This window comes from Syngnathus acus, chromosome 1, assembly GCF_901709675.1.
Source record: "Syngnathus acus chromosome 1, fSynAcu1.2, whole genome shotgun sequence".
Taxonomy (NCBI): Eukaryota; Metazoa; Chordata; class Actinopteri; order Syngnathiformes; family Syngnathidae; genus Syngnathus; species Syngnathus acus.
In genome coordinates, this window is record NC_051087.1 from 13,999,473 (window position 1) to 14,017,526 (window position 18,054).

General features: G+C 39.1%; 1 protein-coding gene across 2 annotated transcripts in view; it reads right to left on the reverse strand.

Annotated features, from left to right (window-relative positions):
- Positions 1-16,977, reverse strand: part of neurl1aa (neuralized E3 ubiquitin protein ligase 1Aa) — a 35,376-nt gene extending 18,399 nt beyond the window's left edge. For both annotated transcript variants that reach the window (XM_037254667.1, XM_037254676.1), the window contains exons 1-3: positions 16,729-16,977; positions 7,140-7,390; positions 6,398-6,719 (exon numbers count right to left, since the gene is read on the reverse strand). In XM_037254667.1, the coding sequence (XP_037110562.1) occupies positions 6,398-6,719; positions 7,140-7,390; positions 16,729-16,762 (607 nt within the window). In that variant the 5' untranslated portion in view covers positions 16,763-16,977. The remainder of the gene's footprint in view (positions 1-6,397; positions 6,720-7,139; positions 7,391-16,728) is intronic.
- Positions 16,978-18,054: the final 1,077 nt, after the last annotated feature.

An 18,054-nucleotide genomic window follows, 5' to 3' on the forward strand; every position in this document is an offset into this window, starting at 1 on the left:
ATGCTTCATTGTTTAGCCCTGCTCCTGTTAGTAAAATGTTGACAGATTCTTTAATGCAGTCGTGACAATGACTGTACTTTTTTTAAATCCGTTGTGCAAAAAAAATGTTGGGGACCACAGTTTAATAAAAAACCTCACGTGTCATTGATGCACTTCTTCTGTCTTAAATGAATAAAGGAACTAACTATAAAATACAAATGGTATTTACTTTAAAGGTGTCTTTGTTCATCTGATATGTTCAGTGGCACTGGCTCGCAAGCTATCAGAGATAAGGTACATTTTTGACAAGTGTAAATAAATCGTCAGGGACTGCTGCACTGCGCCTTCATTCATCAAATCATTCATTGTTAAATTCTTGAGGTGAACCACCTTGCCGAAGGTGACGTTTTGTTTCATTAAATGGACTCTCATGCTGTTTAGACAAATATTGCATAGCATTTTATGTGATTGATGTTGATGTTTATGTGATTGATATGTTCAATTAATTTTTTGGGTAACAACATGACAAGTCGCCACTGTCTTGAGGAATTTTCTAAAGGAGGTTGAATGAGAACTTCATTGTGCCATACGTATATGCTTAGTCTACTAATCTTGGAAGCTTGTGGCCACTCCTGCACCGTCCAAGCCCCACCCACTTGGGCTTTGAAGCAACGCCTGTGCAAAAAAAAATAAAAATTCATAATTTGTTTTGAAGTTTTTCCTCAACAAAAAAGTACTGAATAAAGTTTAAGTACCGGATCAATAAATGTCATACCGTTTTTTTCCATGTATAATGCGCAAAATTTAACGAATTTATTGTCCTAAAATCTGGGGTGCGCATTATACATGGGTACAATTTTTTTTATTTTTTATTTTATTATTATTTTTTGACACGTCAGCTATATAAAGAGCGAGAGTTCACTTCTCTACCTAAATGCGTATTACAGGTAATATTTTATTTCACAACACTTTGCCTTGTTCCTTTCTTCTCTGCTGTTCACTTCAAACACGCCCCATACGAACACAATGCTCTCGTATCAGACGCTTGCTCGATCACCTGCTCGTTTGCTGTCACAATGTACCCTACACAAATCCGAAACATTTGTTGCGGCTCCGAGTCACGACGAGGGGCAAGTTTTGGTTTCCAAGGGTGTTTTTATTCCTCTTCAACTTCTCTCCCATACAGAGCCGCCTTTTTCACATGTCCGCACGTCACTTTCCTCTCTTTTCATTTTCACCTAACTGATCGCGGTGGTGCCTTTATGGGCAGTCGGAGAAATCAATGCCAACAAAAAAAATACATCCAGCCTAGTTAAGAAATCACCAGAAAGATCACCATGACAATTGTGAATAATAAATAAATAATTATTATATATATTATATATATTATTATAAAATTGTGATAAATAACTGGAACATCACTCAAATATTGGTGATCCCGTTGAGAGTCTCACATATTTCTTCGCTATCGAGTTTGCTACTGCATGCGCAGTGATACTGACCGGCAGAATAACATCCGGTTGTTCCCAAAGATGATCTTTTTTCTGAAATAATTTTACGTTTACGGACTTAAGTAACCCGGTCGGGTCATACCAAAGACTAAAAATGGGACCCATTGCCTCCCTGCTTGGCACTCAGCATTAAGGGTTGGAATTGGGGGGTTAGATCACCAAATGATTCCCGAGCGCGGCGCCGCTGCTGCTCACTGCTCCCCTCTCCCCCAGGGGATGGATCAAAATTACACGGGGATGGGTCAAATGCAGAGGACAAATTTCACCACACCCAGATGCGTGTGTGACGATCATTGGGACTTTAAAAAGAAAAAAAAAAAAAAGAAAATTGGGGACGATAAGTCGCACCGGAGTATAAGTCGCACCAGCCATAAAATGCCCAAAAATGTGAAAAAAAACATATATAAGTCGCTCCGGAGTATAAGTCTCATTTTGGGGGGCAATTTATTCGACAAAATCCAACACCAAGAACAGACATTAACGAGCAACAACAGACTAAACGATACGGTATGCTAACGTGACAAACACAAACGAGGAGCTGAGAACGGGCCTGACGTAACATTCAGTTATTTAAAAAAAACTATTACATAAATAACACGTTTATAAAACCATCTGTCACTCCAATTCATTAAATCCATCGATCGTCCTTTGTCAACAATGCCGTGTGCCGCGCCGCAGTTCAAATTATTCCACAGGCCCATACAACGATATATAAACTATATTTTAAATAACTATCACATAAACAACAATATTATCAAACCATTTGTGTCACTCCATATCATTAAATCCATCGATCAAATTTCTCGTCTTTTATCGATCGTCCTTTGTCAACAATGCCGTGTGCCGCGCCGCAGTTCAAATTATTCCACAGGCCCATACAATGATATATAAACTATATTTTAAATAACTATCACATAAACAACAATATTATCAAACCATTTGTGTCACTCCAAATCATTAAATCCATCGATCAAATTTCTCGTCTTTTATCGATCGTCCTTTGTCAACAATGCCGTGTGCCGCGCCGCAGTTCAAATTATTCCACAGGCCCATACAACGATATATAAACTATATTTTAAATAACTATCACATAAACAACAATATTATCAAACCATTTGTGTCACTCCAAATCATTAAATCCATCGATCAAATTGCTCGTCCTTTATGTCATCCTGGTGACAGAGGTCATGTCCAGAGGATATGGCGCTTTAAAGTGTTAATTACTTTATTTGATTTTTTCTCTCTAGTTTTCATGTTTTGAATATGTTCAAGATAAAGATATCAAAGCATGTGAAGTGATCAACTATACTAAAAATAACATGTGAAGTGGTCAACTATACTTGTAAGTAAGTGATGTGTTAATGATCAAGTAAAGATTTGTGAAAAAAAACATATATAAGTCGCTCCTGAGTATAAGTCGCCCCCCCACCCAAACTATGAAAAAAACCGCGACTTATAGTCCGAAAATTACGGTATACATGTTTACAGGCTTTTTTCCAGCATCAACATGCCATTTTTAGGGTGTGTATTATACATGGGGGCGCATTATACATGGAAAAAAACGGTAATAATACCGTTTCCGATCTATATGAATGCGTGAAAAAAATAACCGCGGTCATACTTTCAAATGCAAAAAAGGAACAGTAGTGCATCGATTTAAAGTCCAACATCATGATATTCTGTCTGGCATGATTAAAATGTAGTTTTATGACTAATAATTATTCTCATAACTCTACCAATTGTCCAGTTATTTTACTGTCACACAAAAAAGCGACAGCATAAGCTTTCATATAGAAAAAAAAACAGACAAGATCTGTATATTCACCGGGAACACTTGACGAGGAGACATTAACTAACAGGTGTCAAACTCAAGGCCCGGGAGGCCAGATACGGCCCGCCACATCATTTTATGTGGCCCGCGAAGACAAATTGTGCATCAAATTCGTGTGTCATTACTCGAATTGCAAATTGTCTTCACTTTTAAAAATATCTTTTTTTTAAACTATTTGACCAGTTTTTACTAGTCTGATTTGAAAACGAGTTATTTGTCAGTTTATTTTGTAGCGTATACTGTGTATAATATGACGTGCTGATACATTTATTTGGGTTGACAGTCATAATGGCCCTCTGAAAGAAACTGACTACAATGCGGCCCGTGAAAAAAAAAAGAGTTTGACACCCCTGCATTAACTCACACTGTCTGCAATTTTAGGGGCAAACTGTGACCACTTGGGGGCAGTCTGGAGCCCTGTTATTTATTCGTTATTTGGGCTCATGTACGAGTTATACGAAATCTGAGAGAAAAACGATATCCCAAAGGATTTTAATTTAGCCTTTATATATTTGGGATTACGTATAGTCAAAGGAAAGCACAATAATTAAAATACTTCTAATTCTAATTGCAGTGCCGACTTGACAGCAGGCAGGCATTGCAAATGCCCTTTCTCAAGTGTCTAAATGACTGGATAAATAAAAGTTAAATAAACACAATAAATTATTTGAGTTATATAATTATTTAAAGGATTCAGGTAAGGATTTGCCTGGCAGTATCAATAAACGCATGGCAAAAAAGCAAAAGACCATTACCCATATCAAGTGTGTTAAGAAAGCCATTAATTTATCTTTTGCCATCTGAGAATGAAACAAAGAAACAGCCGCATTTTTTAATGCCAGACAAAACAAGAGATGAAAGCAAGGAGAAAAGGTCTCAGATGTGAACGTACTTCAGATGTTAATGCCTAAGGGCTTATCGGGAGATGGGGAGGGTTTGTGGAAGGTTGTGCACAGAAAAGGGGTGCACAGAACCCAAGAAAATGAATTAGTATGCTCACAAAGACAATGAAATGCACCATCAAATCTTTCTATGCAAGCCATCAGTGGTGTTTCACAACCACACGGAACTGACCCCCATTTGTAGAGTGATGTCAGTCAGTCCATAATGAAACATGAGACCATTCTTGACCCACATGTAAAATAGCAACAGGGACTTCTGTTGCGCTAAAGAATAATACAGTATGTGCTTGGAAGGAAGTAATGCTGAGAAGTTTGTTTCTCTTCCATAGATGCACTCCACTGATTTCTGTCAGACAAAACCTTGGCATCATATACAGAAATTATAAAGCAAAAGGGTAACTTGTGATGTCAACCCTTACAAGCTCCTCTATAAAGATTGTTACCCTCCTGACAGTGAGGTGACTCATCTCAATGTGGTCACCCTAATAAACATTTAACTGAACCTTTTATGGAGACTACATGACTGAATGACACATTTTAATTAAAGGCACCTCAATTAGACTGCCTACATAGATCCCACTACTACTCTAGCTAGAATTGTGTCAATCAACTCTGTGGACAGTTGCAACCGAATGTGCTATCTTGATGGCACTAATAGTCTATTTTTAAACAGTAGCGGGATGAAAACAGTTGCTTTCTAAGGAAAAGAATATAGTACTTGGCACACATACAGTGGAGGGGATATAAATGCCAGGTTTTAGCAATCATAAAAAATGAGAACAAGATCATTTGTGCGCTACATTTCTCCAGGGAGACAATACCCTTTGGCATAGCGCACCTCAATCACAACAGCTGCGTCAGCTCAGTTGTCTCATTAAGGCTCAGATGACTAAAGAAAAGTAAAACTGATATAGACTGCCTGAAAATAAGGTGTTTTATTTAAAGTTTAAATGCCTTTTAAAGATGACTGTGGTAAATGTTATGAGTTATACATGTACCGTATTTTCCGCACTATAAGCCGCACCGGATTATAAGGCGCACCTTCAACGAATGGCCCATTTTAAAATTTTGTCTATATATAAGGCGCACCGGATTATAAGGCGCACCTTCAATGAATGGCCCATTTTAGAACTTTGTCCATATATAAGATATATACATTTGGCCCGCGGGCCGGACTTTGGACACGCCTGCTGTAGTGGCTCAATATTGGTCCATATATAAGGCGCACCTGATCATAAGGTGCACTGTCGGCTTTTGAGAAAATTGGAGGTGTTTAGGTGCGCCTTATAGTGCGGAAAATACGGTAGGTGTATTATTTATTACTTAAACTTGTTTATGCATTTTTATGTTACATTTCTTCCAGCAGAAAATTTCCATGTTACATTTCTTCCAGCAAAAAATTTTCATGTTACCAGCAAAAAATGTTCATGTTAAATTTCTTCCAGCAAAAAATAGCAAACTATTTTCTGGAGCATTGTGCAACTGTGGTTTGAAAATAGGTTTCTCAAAGTCGACAATGAATTGTTTCAAATTTCCTCGGCAAATGTTAAGCTGAGTTTGAAAGCAGCTCACTTTATCACCATCAAGTGCGTGTTTAGTGTTTTGACTGGATGTGATGGCACTCTTATGAAATGATCAACACTGTTTTGGGGCTTTTTGATCCTTCTGCTGTGAATCTGTGGAATTGGAAAATATTTAATGGGTTTTGTTTGTTGATTTAGTTCATTTTCTTCCAAATTATTAATTGGACAATCGTGGCATTTTTCTAATAATAAAGGGGGAGTCAACTTTTCCTTAAAATGATATGTTCTATGCATCCTGACTATTCTCAACACGGCATTCTGATTAATATTGCATCTGTGGAATATGAATTAAGCAGCAAAAAAACCAATCATTTTTCTCTATCTCAGGAGGGGGCTAAGGCAATCACGGCTCCCCTGTTATTACTTCGGTCATGTGACATTCACAAGCTGTGCTGTGATTGGTTGTTACCCTGAACCCTGAACAACTGCATAAAGACAAAAATGCATGATTCAGAACTTAAAGTTTTAGATCAATTTCGAGACCCAGCATGACAACAGTGAAAATTTGGAATCTTAAAATAAAAAAACAGACTTAAAGGAAAGATTGTAGTTAGGTTTGTATTAATTGGTAACCCAGATCAAGCATCTTACCTAGCAGCTGCACCCCGCGGGTCAGACCATAAACATCAATTAGAGCCCAGAGGGGCTCTGTGGTTCTGACTCCGCTGAAAAACAGCATGGGGGTGGACTCGTTTATGCGGTAGAAAACACGGCCCTTCTTGTCAACCCAAAAGGCGATAACATTGCCTTCGTTGGCAAACTCTTCAGGTAGAGCCTTTGCCCAGAAGCCACTTTGAGACACCAAGTCTGGGCAGGCGTATTTTGGCAAGTTGTCCGGGTTGATCCTGCACGGATCTTTGGACGTAAACCCCAGACGCAGAGCTCCACTCCAACAACATTGTTTCTTAGTAATCTGAAGACAGAAAAAAAGTATTTTTAAATCACTGGCAAGTGGACCAAAATGTTAACCAACAGATTCATCAGTACAAAAATAAAACAAGACAAATCGAACAAATTCAGATGATGAAAAAAAGATGAAAAAAACAGATCTGAGACAATGTCTAAGTAATCTTGGTTCGATTTGTCTCAGAGAGCTGAGAGGTCGGAGTTCAGTTGAAATTTTAACTATTATTTTGTCCTCTGGTGCATACTGCATCACATTTATGATCCAAGTTCACGCACCTTTTGCATGATTAAAATTTTAAATAGTTTGCCTTATTTTTTCTTGATACACTTTATCAAGCATGGTAAATACATTTTCTTTTGAAAATCAAAACATCTTAATATGAGTACATAAGTATATGAAATATGAGTATTGAATGAATTGGACTACCTTGAGGCGGACCTGCTCATACAAGGCTATGGGCCTGTTGCTGAAGGTGATGGCATTGCAGAAACTTCCTTGCCTCTTGACTATCTTTTGGGCAAGGTCCATGACAATTTGGGAACCTTTAGCATTAGGGTGAAAGAGAAGTGGGCTGGCTGGAAGGGGACCCCCAACACTACCACACTGGATAGGCAAACATCTCTTGGGTTTGTGGTGACAGCGGTGGGATGTGGATGGGAAGGGCCCACCGAGGGAGTCTGGAGGAAAAGACAAAACACTCAAATCAATGCATATTATTTACATCACATGTGTAATCACAACCAAAAAAGCATTGTTAAGGCACTTCTCGTATGGACACATCATAGCATGTGAGCAGCATAGTAAATCCATCCATCCATCCATTTTCTGAACCGCTTAGAAATAAGTAAATTAGTATGCTGTGAACTTAATCCTTTAATTTTATATTGTGTTGGTACATAACTATTTGCTAACTATGTTGTAATTTCACAGACCAGCAAATTTGCACATAGAGCGGTTTTGTTTACCAAAAGGCTTTGCAAGTCTCCCGAGCATTTACGTTTTAAGATCTACGCCACCCATTGCTATTGGCACTCTAGTCCATAAAGTTCTTGCGTTGGAGAAATTAGTGCAGTATTTTTGACTTGTATGATTTCTGGGGACACTAATTACACTGAATGTCATTTTGGGCATTTTTAAAACACACTTGTGCTTCTGTGCTAAACAAAAAATGTTTTTGTAATTTCTTATGGCAAAAGGAAAAAGACTGAGGAAGAAAAGGGACAATATTTATTGCTCCGTCCTTTCACTGAGAATAGATTATAAAAATGAGGAAACTGGAACACTGATTAGAAAATTACAAATGTTAAAATATAAGGGTAAAACAAAATAACCAAAGGTACTGTTGGTGTTTATCATGCGAAGATCATCATTGGACTTCAACAGATCCTACATTGATGTAGGTGTTAAGTATCAAACCGCTGAAAGTGGTAGTGACAGATGTCAAATGTAGCCCTATGACCATCAAACGGTTTGGCACTCTTGTCACTTTCTTGGATACTGAAGAAATACAAAATGGGAGGAGAAATTTAGAAAGGACGCTTGAATTATTTTATCCTGCACGGGTATCCACTAAAAACATTGATGTGGCCTTTTGTTTTGGCACAGCCACAGGAAAGCAATTGAATTTGGGGCACACGGTCCAAAGCAAATTGAGCTGAATGCATTACCGAGTTCTAAAGAGGCGCAGCTGCTGTGTGTGAATTCATGTTCCTTAGCAACCCCTTGTATCTGCGCCGCTGTCTTGTGCCGCGTTCTACAGCAATCAGATCCAGTCAAAACATGCCTTTTGTTTTACATGACACAAACAAGACCCTTTTTGACATCTTCAAATAAAAAGAAACAGCTTTGTGATGTTATTGTGCTATTTTACAGGCAAGCTTTATCTTTAAAGTCCCAATGATCGTCACATCTGGGTGTGGTGAAATTTGTCCTCTGCATTTAACCCATCCCCGTGTGATTTTGATCCATCCCCTGGGGGAGAGGGGAGCAGTGAGCAGCAGCGGTGCCGCGCTCGGGAATCATTTGGCGATCTAACCAATTCCAACCCTTAATGCTGAGTGCCAAGCAGGGAGGCAATGGGTCCCATTTTTATAGTCTTTGGTATGACCCGGCCGGGGTTTGAACCCACAACCTTCCAGTCTCAGGGCGGACACTCTACCACTAGGCCACTGAGTAGGATAAATTACATTACATTCCAGTCACACTTGCATTATGAATTGTAGGTATGGCATTCTTGAATACCGTATTTTCCGGACTATAAGGCGCACCTAAAAACCTCAAATTTTCTCAAAAGCCGACAGTACGCCTTATAGTATATGGACCAAATTCCGGCCCGCGGGCCGCCTAAATTTAAACTGGCCCGAAGCATTGTCTCATAAAATCAATCATAAGTGGCCTGCTGAAGACTATGAATCATGAATCAAAAGGACTGTGGATCATTATTTTGTGATTATAAAGTAATTTGTTGCGTCTGAAGTTGAAATAAAAAAGATAAAATGGAGAATGATTTGATTTGGATTAAAAATCTGACATGATGCAACCTGGCCTGTTTACTGCAGTCACAAACACCAATATCACCCTTCTTATTCATACAACAATAACAACAATAAAACAAACTTAATACGTCTACTAAAAAATTCATTCAACTTTCATAAAATTGTTAATTTGTTATTATTTTAATCTTTAACTTTTCTGGTAGTGCAATTGACAACAGATTCTCATTTGCAATATCAACCTATCTGCAAAGGATATAGTAAAGGATATAGTTACATATTTACAAGTTCATTCAAAATGGTAATGGTTCGTGGAATGTCGGTGCGAAAGGTCGGCCCCTATACAGGACTGTCTCAGAAAATTAATGCATTAATGGTGCGCCTTATAGTCCGGTGCGCCTTATATATGGACAAAGTTTTACAATGGGCCATTTATTGAAGGTGCGCCTTATAGTCCGGTGCGCCTTATAGTCCGGAAAATACGGTAGATCATCTTAATCATCAATCATATCTTAAATAGGTCAGCTCAGCTCAATAGTTCAGCAATTCTAACGACAAAATTATCCTTCTGGATCATCATCTTCAAACCGCCTAATGTGCAACCAATTTATGCATTAGACAAAAATTCTTAAAGTACTTCCTCGCCCAGGTAGGTGGCAAAGGGAAACTTAGAATGTCTACAATGTCTTTTTTAACACAAGGGGCCCCATTTTGGTGGACTGGCACCTGTGTACTCAGCATAAAAAGTCAAGTCTACAGTATTTGGGGGCAGTGTTACGCCTTTCTAAGCATTCCGGTGCATGGAGTTGCCTCACCCCCAACTCATGCGGTAAAAGAAAGTCGTCTCCGCTCAGCGAAATAACGGGCGCATCGTCATTTCTGTTCCAAGCAATGGTCTAGCTCAGCTTATTTGTGAATTTGCTAGATGCCAGACTGGATGTTCCTGCCATAACCCTTGACAAGGGTGGCTGGCTGTGTTGGTGCAGTTTTCCTGGATCTAAAGAAGGCGTTTGACACCATTGACAATAAAATATTTTTAGCGAAGTTGACCTACTTTAACTTCTCACCATCAATCAACTGAATTAAATCATATCTTACGAACAGAAGGCAATGTGTTATGGTCAACTGTGTCAAATCCCCTTAACAAGAGTGCGTTGCGGGAGTTCCACAAGGCTCTATACTTGGACCGGTTCTTTTTTCTTTGTACATCAACGATCTTCCAAATGCATGCAAAAACAACCATATGCAAATGTATGCTGATGATGCCGTGTTATTTACGCCAGCTAAAAAACATTCCAAAGGCTGGTCACCTCCTCACAGCTGCATTGGCCCAAGTTCAAAGATGGCTTTCAGATTGCTGCCTCCTTCTGAATACCAAAAAGACAGTGTGCATGATATTTTCCAAACAACTAATCAAATACTCAAGCTCACGTCTTTCTTGAAAACATGTACAAGAGTTCTAGGAGCTCGGTGTTACTCTGGATTCTACACTTTCATTTAAAAATCATATTAACATTTAAAAAACAATTAACTTTAATCTACAATTTTTTAACCAAATCAGGCCTTCTATGACCATAGAGTCTTTAGATGTTTTTGCATGCAATGGTGTTGTCACATATAGAATACTGCTTTGCCAACTGGTCACTCACTAGACATACCACTCTAAAAAGTATAGACTTATCATATTAAAGGGCCTTAAAAATATTTGCTAGAAAACCAATTTTATACCATCAATGTCATATTCTGCATATATACAATCTTTTAAATCAATGTCATATTCTGCAAATATACAATCTTTTAAATCTTTTAAACAAATTCCAAGTATTTTAAATTTGCCTGCAGTGTATACAAAATACTTCAGGGATTACCACTCCCAACTTTAAACTCAAATCTACAGTTGGCACAGCTACTCATTCAGTGGTCAGAGGAGATCGCGTGGTACCCTTCAGGCGCACTGTTTTCGGTCAGTCTTTTCAGAGGCAGTCATATTGGAACAGCATACCACTCCCCATAAAAGAATGTCCAACTTACTCCTTTAAAAAGCAGCTAAAGATCTGGCTTGAATTCAGAATAAAACAACACTGTTGGATGAAGAGGCCAGGCGAGTAGGTCTTAAGATCAACACACAAAAAACAAAAACAATGAGGATTAACGCAAGCAACCAGGAAATAATCCAGATCAATGGAAAAGACATTGAAGAGGTAGAGCAGTTCACATACTTGGGAGTTACAGTTTGTAAAGAGGGAGGCGGAATGAAGGACCTGAAGAACCGACTATCAAAAGCAAGCGGCGCATTCATCAGACTCAAGAAGATCTGTTGCTCCAGCAGCAACACGAAGAGAACAAAACTAAGTCGTGTTCCATAAAAGATGCCTACGCAGAATACTCTGTATACATTGGCAAAATCACGTCACAACTGAAAACCTGCTAGAAAGAGCTGAGATGAAGCCACTGAGTGAAGAAGTGAAGCTACGAGATGGAAAATGATTGGACGTACTACGGCAGATCACGACGACTGCAATATAGCAATGACCTGGGTACCAGAAGGGAAAAGAAGAAAAAGAAGACCAAAAACCACCTGGAGACATACTGTGGAGATAAAAAGAAAAGAGGCAGGATGGACATCAGGGGCTGTTGTGAGGACTGCAGCAGCTCAATGGGAGAAGTGGAAGTGCTCTGTGAAGGCCTTATGTGCCACAAGGCACGAAGTGGATGGGTATCTAACCAGCATTGCACTCACGAGATAACGTCTGAATGTTTATATTGTCCTCTGTGTCTCGTTACCTCTACCTGCCCATGTTTCGTATTACTGTTATTGTTTCATTTGTGGATGAACTATTGGCTAGCTGTTACTAACTGCTTATTCTTGCTAATCATTTGTAAACTCTTTTACAGTAATTGTTGTATTTTAATGTTGTTGGCACCAAAACATCGTGTCCAGGGACTACAGTTGAAAACTATAGCTATAGTGTTAGCTATATTATAGCTAATACTGGCCTATTTAAAGAAATGTTCATTGAGGTGCACTGTCCCTGTTAAAATATAGATAGATAGATAGATAGATAGATAGATAGATAGATAGATAGATAGATAGATAGATAGATAGATAGATAGATAGATAGATAGATAGATAGATAGATAGATAGATAGATAGATAGATAGATAGATAAACCCCAGAGCATCTGCAAATTTGTTTCCAAATGAGATTTTAGACTCAGTAAATGCACATCCAACTCTGTGCAAAGGCAGTGTAACGCGATTTTGGTGTTTTGCTCAAGGCGCTGGCAGACAGATCCCGCATATGTGTGGTGGATGTCATCTGATTTCATTTATAAATATGACAACAGTGTGGGACAATCCCGCTGAAGCATTGTAGAATCCAACAAATTATCATAAACTCAAAATGTTAAAAGCATCTGACCGTGAGTCACACATAGGGGCACAGTCAGGTGTGCCCATCTCATAGTATATGTGGATGACTACATCATCCGCAAGGGAGATCTTGAAGTTTATACTTTATTAACACTCTACACACCACTTTAATCTTACAGAACCTGGCAAGTCACACTTTAATCTCTCGGACCTCAGTGAGTCAATTGCTGCTTCCGCAATGTTAAACAATGGTGTGCTTCCACTGTTCTGATTTTAACGGGAATGAGGGAATGGTCGGGAGTCGGCTCTTTCCATCCCACAATGGCGCACAAAGGCGCAAATGCTGTGTTATGCTCAATTCTAGTCTAGGAAAATAAACCAAAATCCACCCAAGCGCACAGTTAGACTGCACTTTGCGCTAGACTTATTCTCAGCATGAAAATAGGGCCTAAGATGTTACCACAGAGCCACCAAATGACAAAAAAACCAATGTTTAATCTTCATTTGTATTGACTTGTAAAGCTGTGCAACAAAAATACATAGAATAAAATAATTGTAATCTTGATTAAAATAGTTATCAAAAATAATCCTGTTAGCATTTTGCTCATAACCATGCAGCTCAGCTGCAACCCTAATGAGGGCTATCAGTATAGCGCATGGATGGATGCAAACTACTGACTAGAGAAATTTGTGCTCGTACTGTATGTGCTTAGGTGCCCTACTTAGTAATCATCCTACTATAGAAGGATTTAAATAATTTGACACCATGATGATGTCCCGGGCAAAAGTGCGTCAGTGGAGTTTTAGTTGTCACCAAGTCATGCTATAATTTTCTTGCTGTTCCAGGATTCTCATCACTACTTGGATCATACAAAAGTAATCACCTAATAGTAAATGCTCTGTGCCAAAAAATGCAACACAATGATGACTCATCTGCAGTCGAGTTCATCAAGCTGATGGAGGTTTAATGATAGTTTGTGGTGTGCATTGACTGAATGCAAGCAATTAGTGGCTGTGTGCGCTGGGACAAATGTCCCAAGTTTCAGAATGTGCGCTGCGATAAATGTGTCCTGAGTTTCAGAATGAAAGACAACTTTGCACAGATGTCTAACAAACAAAAGAGTAACATGCAAGTGTCTGTGCTAATTTTGAGTGTGCACCCATCTATATCTGTGTCCTGTGAGGTCATCCTCCTTTACACATCGATAAAGTTGACATGCTGCCAAAAGCCAGAAGTCCCATTTGGATGACAGTGACACGAGCTCTCTACAGTGCCATCCGACCTTGAAACATATGTTTCTGTCACACCACGGCAACTGTTGCATGCTGAATAAAGTTCTGTATTCTTCGCTCTAGCTCTTATACAGATGCAAGGAATTGGAGAAAAAGCATTCAGCAGTAACAATAACCTGAGGCACACAGCCAATGTCTTTTACTAGGGCTGTTAATCAAAATGTAATATGATCTTTAAAACAAAGTATAATAGAAAAAAAAAAAACGATTAGTTTGACCAAGTTTTTATGCAGTGTTGTGAAAGCCCCCAGCCTGAATGCACCTGTTTTGTTTGCAACAAGTGCATAACTGTTATTCAGTGTGCTTTAAGCTGTTTAATGACACTATAGGAGTTTACTGTTAAACTAAACCCATAACAAAAACAATTACACACGTTGTAATTTGATTACAACACATATTTTAAGAAAGACCTGTGCCAATGCTAGCAGTGAATGGGATATCCTATTGACGTGCTAGAATATAAATTACTACGTTCCAGGAAGGATGTTCCTTCAAATATTCACACACAAACGCTGTCGTAACATAAGGATATCTTATATACCAATAGTCACATGTATTTATTCTTCCTAATCTGTGAAAAACAAGTTATTGAAGTTGAATGACATTTTTATTCTGTGCTTTTTTTTTTCACTTTTATGTGCCACACGACCCGAGAGGCCAAGGTGAATGCAGCAGGAACAAGAGGTATATTTTTTGCAACAATTTTAAAATACTATTATTTTACTTTTTACTAATCTATTTTCTCTGCGATTGGGTGGCAACCAGTTTAGGATGTCCCCTTCCTACTGCCTGATGACTGCTGGTATAGGCTCCAGCACACCTGCGACCCCTGTGGGGACAAGCGGTACAGAAAATGGATGGATGGAAGGACGGATGGAAGGACGGACGGACGGACGTTTTTAGGTTTTTTTTTCGCAAAGATCGTGACGTCATCAAAAGTGTTAGGACCCTGAATGGATCTGAACACACAAGTAGATGTGGTACCTACACTGGACTTGGGCACCCCAGATGTAGGACAATGTCATTACTGTCTGTGAGCACAGAGGCAAAAAGAAGCAAGTGTGGTGTAGGATGGGGAACAACAAAGTTGGTATACCTGGTGAGTGTGTTGACATGTTTACAGCTGTATAACTGTCAACTAAGATAGCATTTAGCAGCCAAAGAAATAATGTCAGCAGCTTGACAAGCGATAGTCAAACTTGTCGAGGATGCCATTTGCAGCACCAAATAAGATACGGGTCAGGACTGAACTATCTATTTTGTGTTCATGTATTTATATTTTACTCTAAAGCAGTGAGTACATCACCAGTAATGAAGCTCAACGCAAATCATTGCTATGAAACATAAATCTAATAAATAATTGTTTCTCAATTATTATAACATACAGAAAAAGAAATATGTATAACGAGTTTTGAAATGTAAAGGAAATTTGTTTAATTACTGGTAACAAAAAAATGCCTTTCATGTGCCCCCCAGACAGTTTTCACACCTTTACTGTATAGATGATTACAAATACCATGTAAACAACTTAGAAGGAACTTTACATTCTGCTCTGAAACAAACTGGAAAACAGTTTACACTGTAATGAAGTAACTCAGTATTGAGATCCCAAGACAGAGGATTTCACTCAGGTGCTTGACCTTGATCCCCGTAAGGAGCTAGCGAGAGCCTCCTTGGTCGTAGTCTGTCCTTTAACTAATTGGCTTAATGTTGGGGCTTTAATTAGAATGATCAGGTGGTGGAAATGTATACAAGCTGCAAGAGGTTTCATCTAGGTTCAATAAAATGGAGCTGTTTATTGTTGCAATTAGTTAGCATATTTACTATACAGTGTGTTGCCTTTATTGATAGGTTTAGGGTGAACTAATAAGGGGGAGGTGAAACAAAATATCAAATAAAGTAATACAAGAGATTACTGTAACTCTTGTATTACTTTATTTGATATTTTGTTTGTCGATACAGTAATTGGCCCAGTATTTAGTAAAGCCCCTATCCTACTGAGGGGCTAAAAAAAAAATTCAACTATTGTTCAAATTACTGTAAAAAAATTAACAAATAATTACTGCAAAATATCAACATTATAGTTGACTAGACATGACAATTTGAAATTTTGGTACAGATTTAAACATGGAGGTTGACACATGAGTTTTCACTGGCAACAAAATAAGGATGTGGTGGGGCTAGATCTGAACTCCCGCACCTTTAGTTTGTCACCTGTAAACACATACACATGTTCAAAAAGAAGGAAGAACAATATATCAGTTAATACCATTTTAATGTTTCTAATGATTATTACAAACCATAAATCTTGTTTTCGACGACAAACTTGCCGACAATGGCCAAGTGGCTACGGGAAGTGATCGCCTTTGGAATAAAAAAAATAAAAAAAGAAGACGCTGAGCTACATAACATGATGTAAAAAAAAAAAAAAAACTAGTTCCGCTTTTACGCCCACCGACTGTTTTGAAGCAGGGCCAGTTCAGTTTATAGTCACAATGTGGTAAGGATGGATGTTGGATGTTCCCGGATAACGTCATATACTGCACAACAATTCCTAATATTGACGTCCCAAAGCACTCCCGTCCTTTGTTTATTAATGAGAGGGAAACCACAAGTCATTATAAGGAAAGGGGAAACACCACAACTTCCCCGTGGGCCTCACAAGACAAAACACTTCATACAGTTGAAATCACCTTAAATGTAGCCATTAATAGTAGACGTGAATCTATACTGAGGGATCCCATTTATAGCATTATCGTTATAGTGTCAGCGCGCTACCTGACAACACCCTGTAATACCGCTTCAAATACAGTACTAACGCGCTATCATGAAACCGGAATTGAAAGGTGATTCCTTACCGTACAAAGCATTTCGCGTTATCTGACCACCCATTTCTGTATGCCTCAGAGCCGTTTATCGCCGCCGTGAATTACGCTGATGCTCTCGTCGCAAGGCCCGGCGCTCGTGACATGCTTCCATCCAAAGGTAGCCTATCGCCTCCTCCCTCACTGGAGCAGAGACCCGCACCTCCTCCTTCTTCTTTTGAGCGTCGCTACACGTCCATGACGACAACTCCCCCTCATTCAACGAGACCTCTCCCCGCCATGAGTCGCAACTGTCACACGTATTTACATAAAAGGTGGAGACTCCGGCTTTTAACGCTGTCACTGCCGCAACCGTGACGCTTCGCACGGCACGCGCACTGGGACGTCAAGTAATTATGATGTGACAAATGCTTCGTCCCAAGCGTTATTATTGCCTTTATTTCGCCTCATAAAGTTTATCTTCATTATGTCCACTATCATCAGGGGCGTCATCTTAGAAGTGTGAGGAGTGACAAATTTGTAAACAACAATGGTCATCCTCTCACTTTCAGCTGTTGCTCCCCTAGCCAAATAATTCAGCGGCCAATGAATGGCATCGCTGTTAGAAGAAGAAAAAAATCAGAAAACTAAAAGCGCATGAAATAGAAAGGACGTGAAAATATTTGGGACTATTTATTTAATCATCAATTACATATTCAGTTTAATTATTTTTAATCCTATGATGTCAGCTTCTCAAACGTGAATATAACTTCATTATTGTCATGACGGGTGGGATTGGGGACCCAAATGCAGGGAAGCACAGAAGCGGTGCTATGGTTTGATAAAAAATATTTAATTTAAATGAAACCAACAAATACACTAGGCAAACTACGGTCCGCGGGCCACATCCAGCCCGTGGGGCCATTTAATCAGGCCCGCCAAACCTGAATAAATTGTATTATTAAACATAGTTTATTTGTCATTTTCCCTGCTATGACTGCGTTTCCCCAGTAGATGGCCTAGTTACTAGGCGCTACTGGTCATAGGGAAAAACAAGGACTGAAAAAGTTTGAACAAAAGGTGCTCCAAAAGGGAGCGTTCTTTACCAAGTTCAAACAAAAAGGTTTCTTGAGGTAAGCAAGGCATGGCAAGGCATGGCAAGGCATGGCATGGCATTGCAAGGTATGGCAAGGCATGGCAAGGCATGGCATGGCATGGCAAGACATGGCAAGGCATGGCAAGGCATGGCAAGGCATACATCACGTAGGACAGATAACCCAACAAAAACAGAACAGAAACGAGGGAACTAAATACAACAAAGTGTCAAGACAGCGAAACACCTCGACAAGACTATGCCTTGAACAATGAAAAATGATCAGC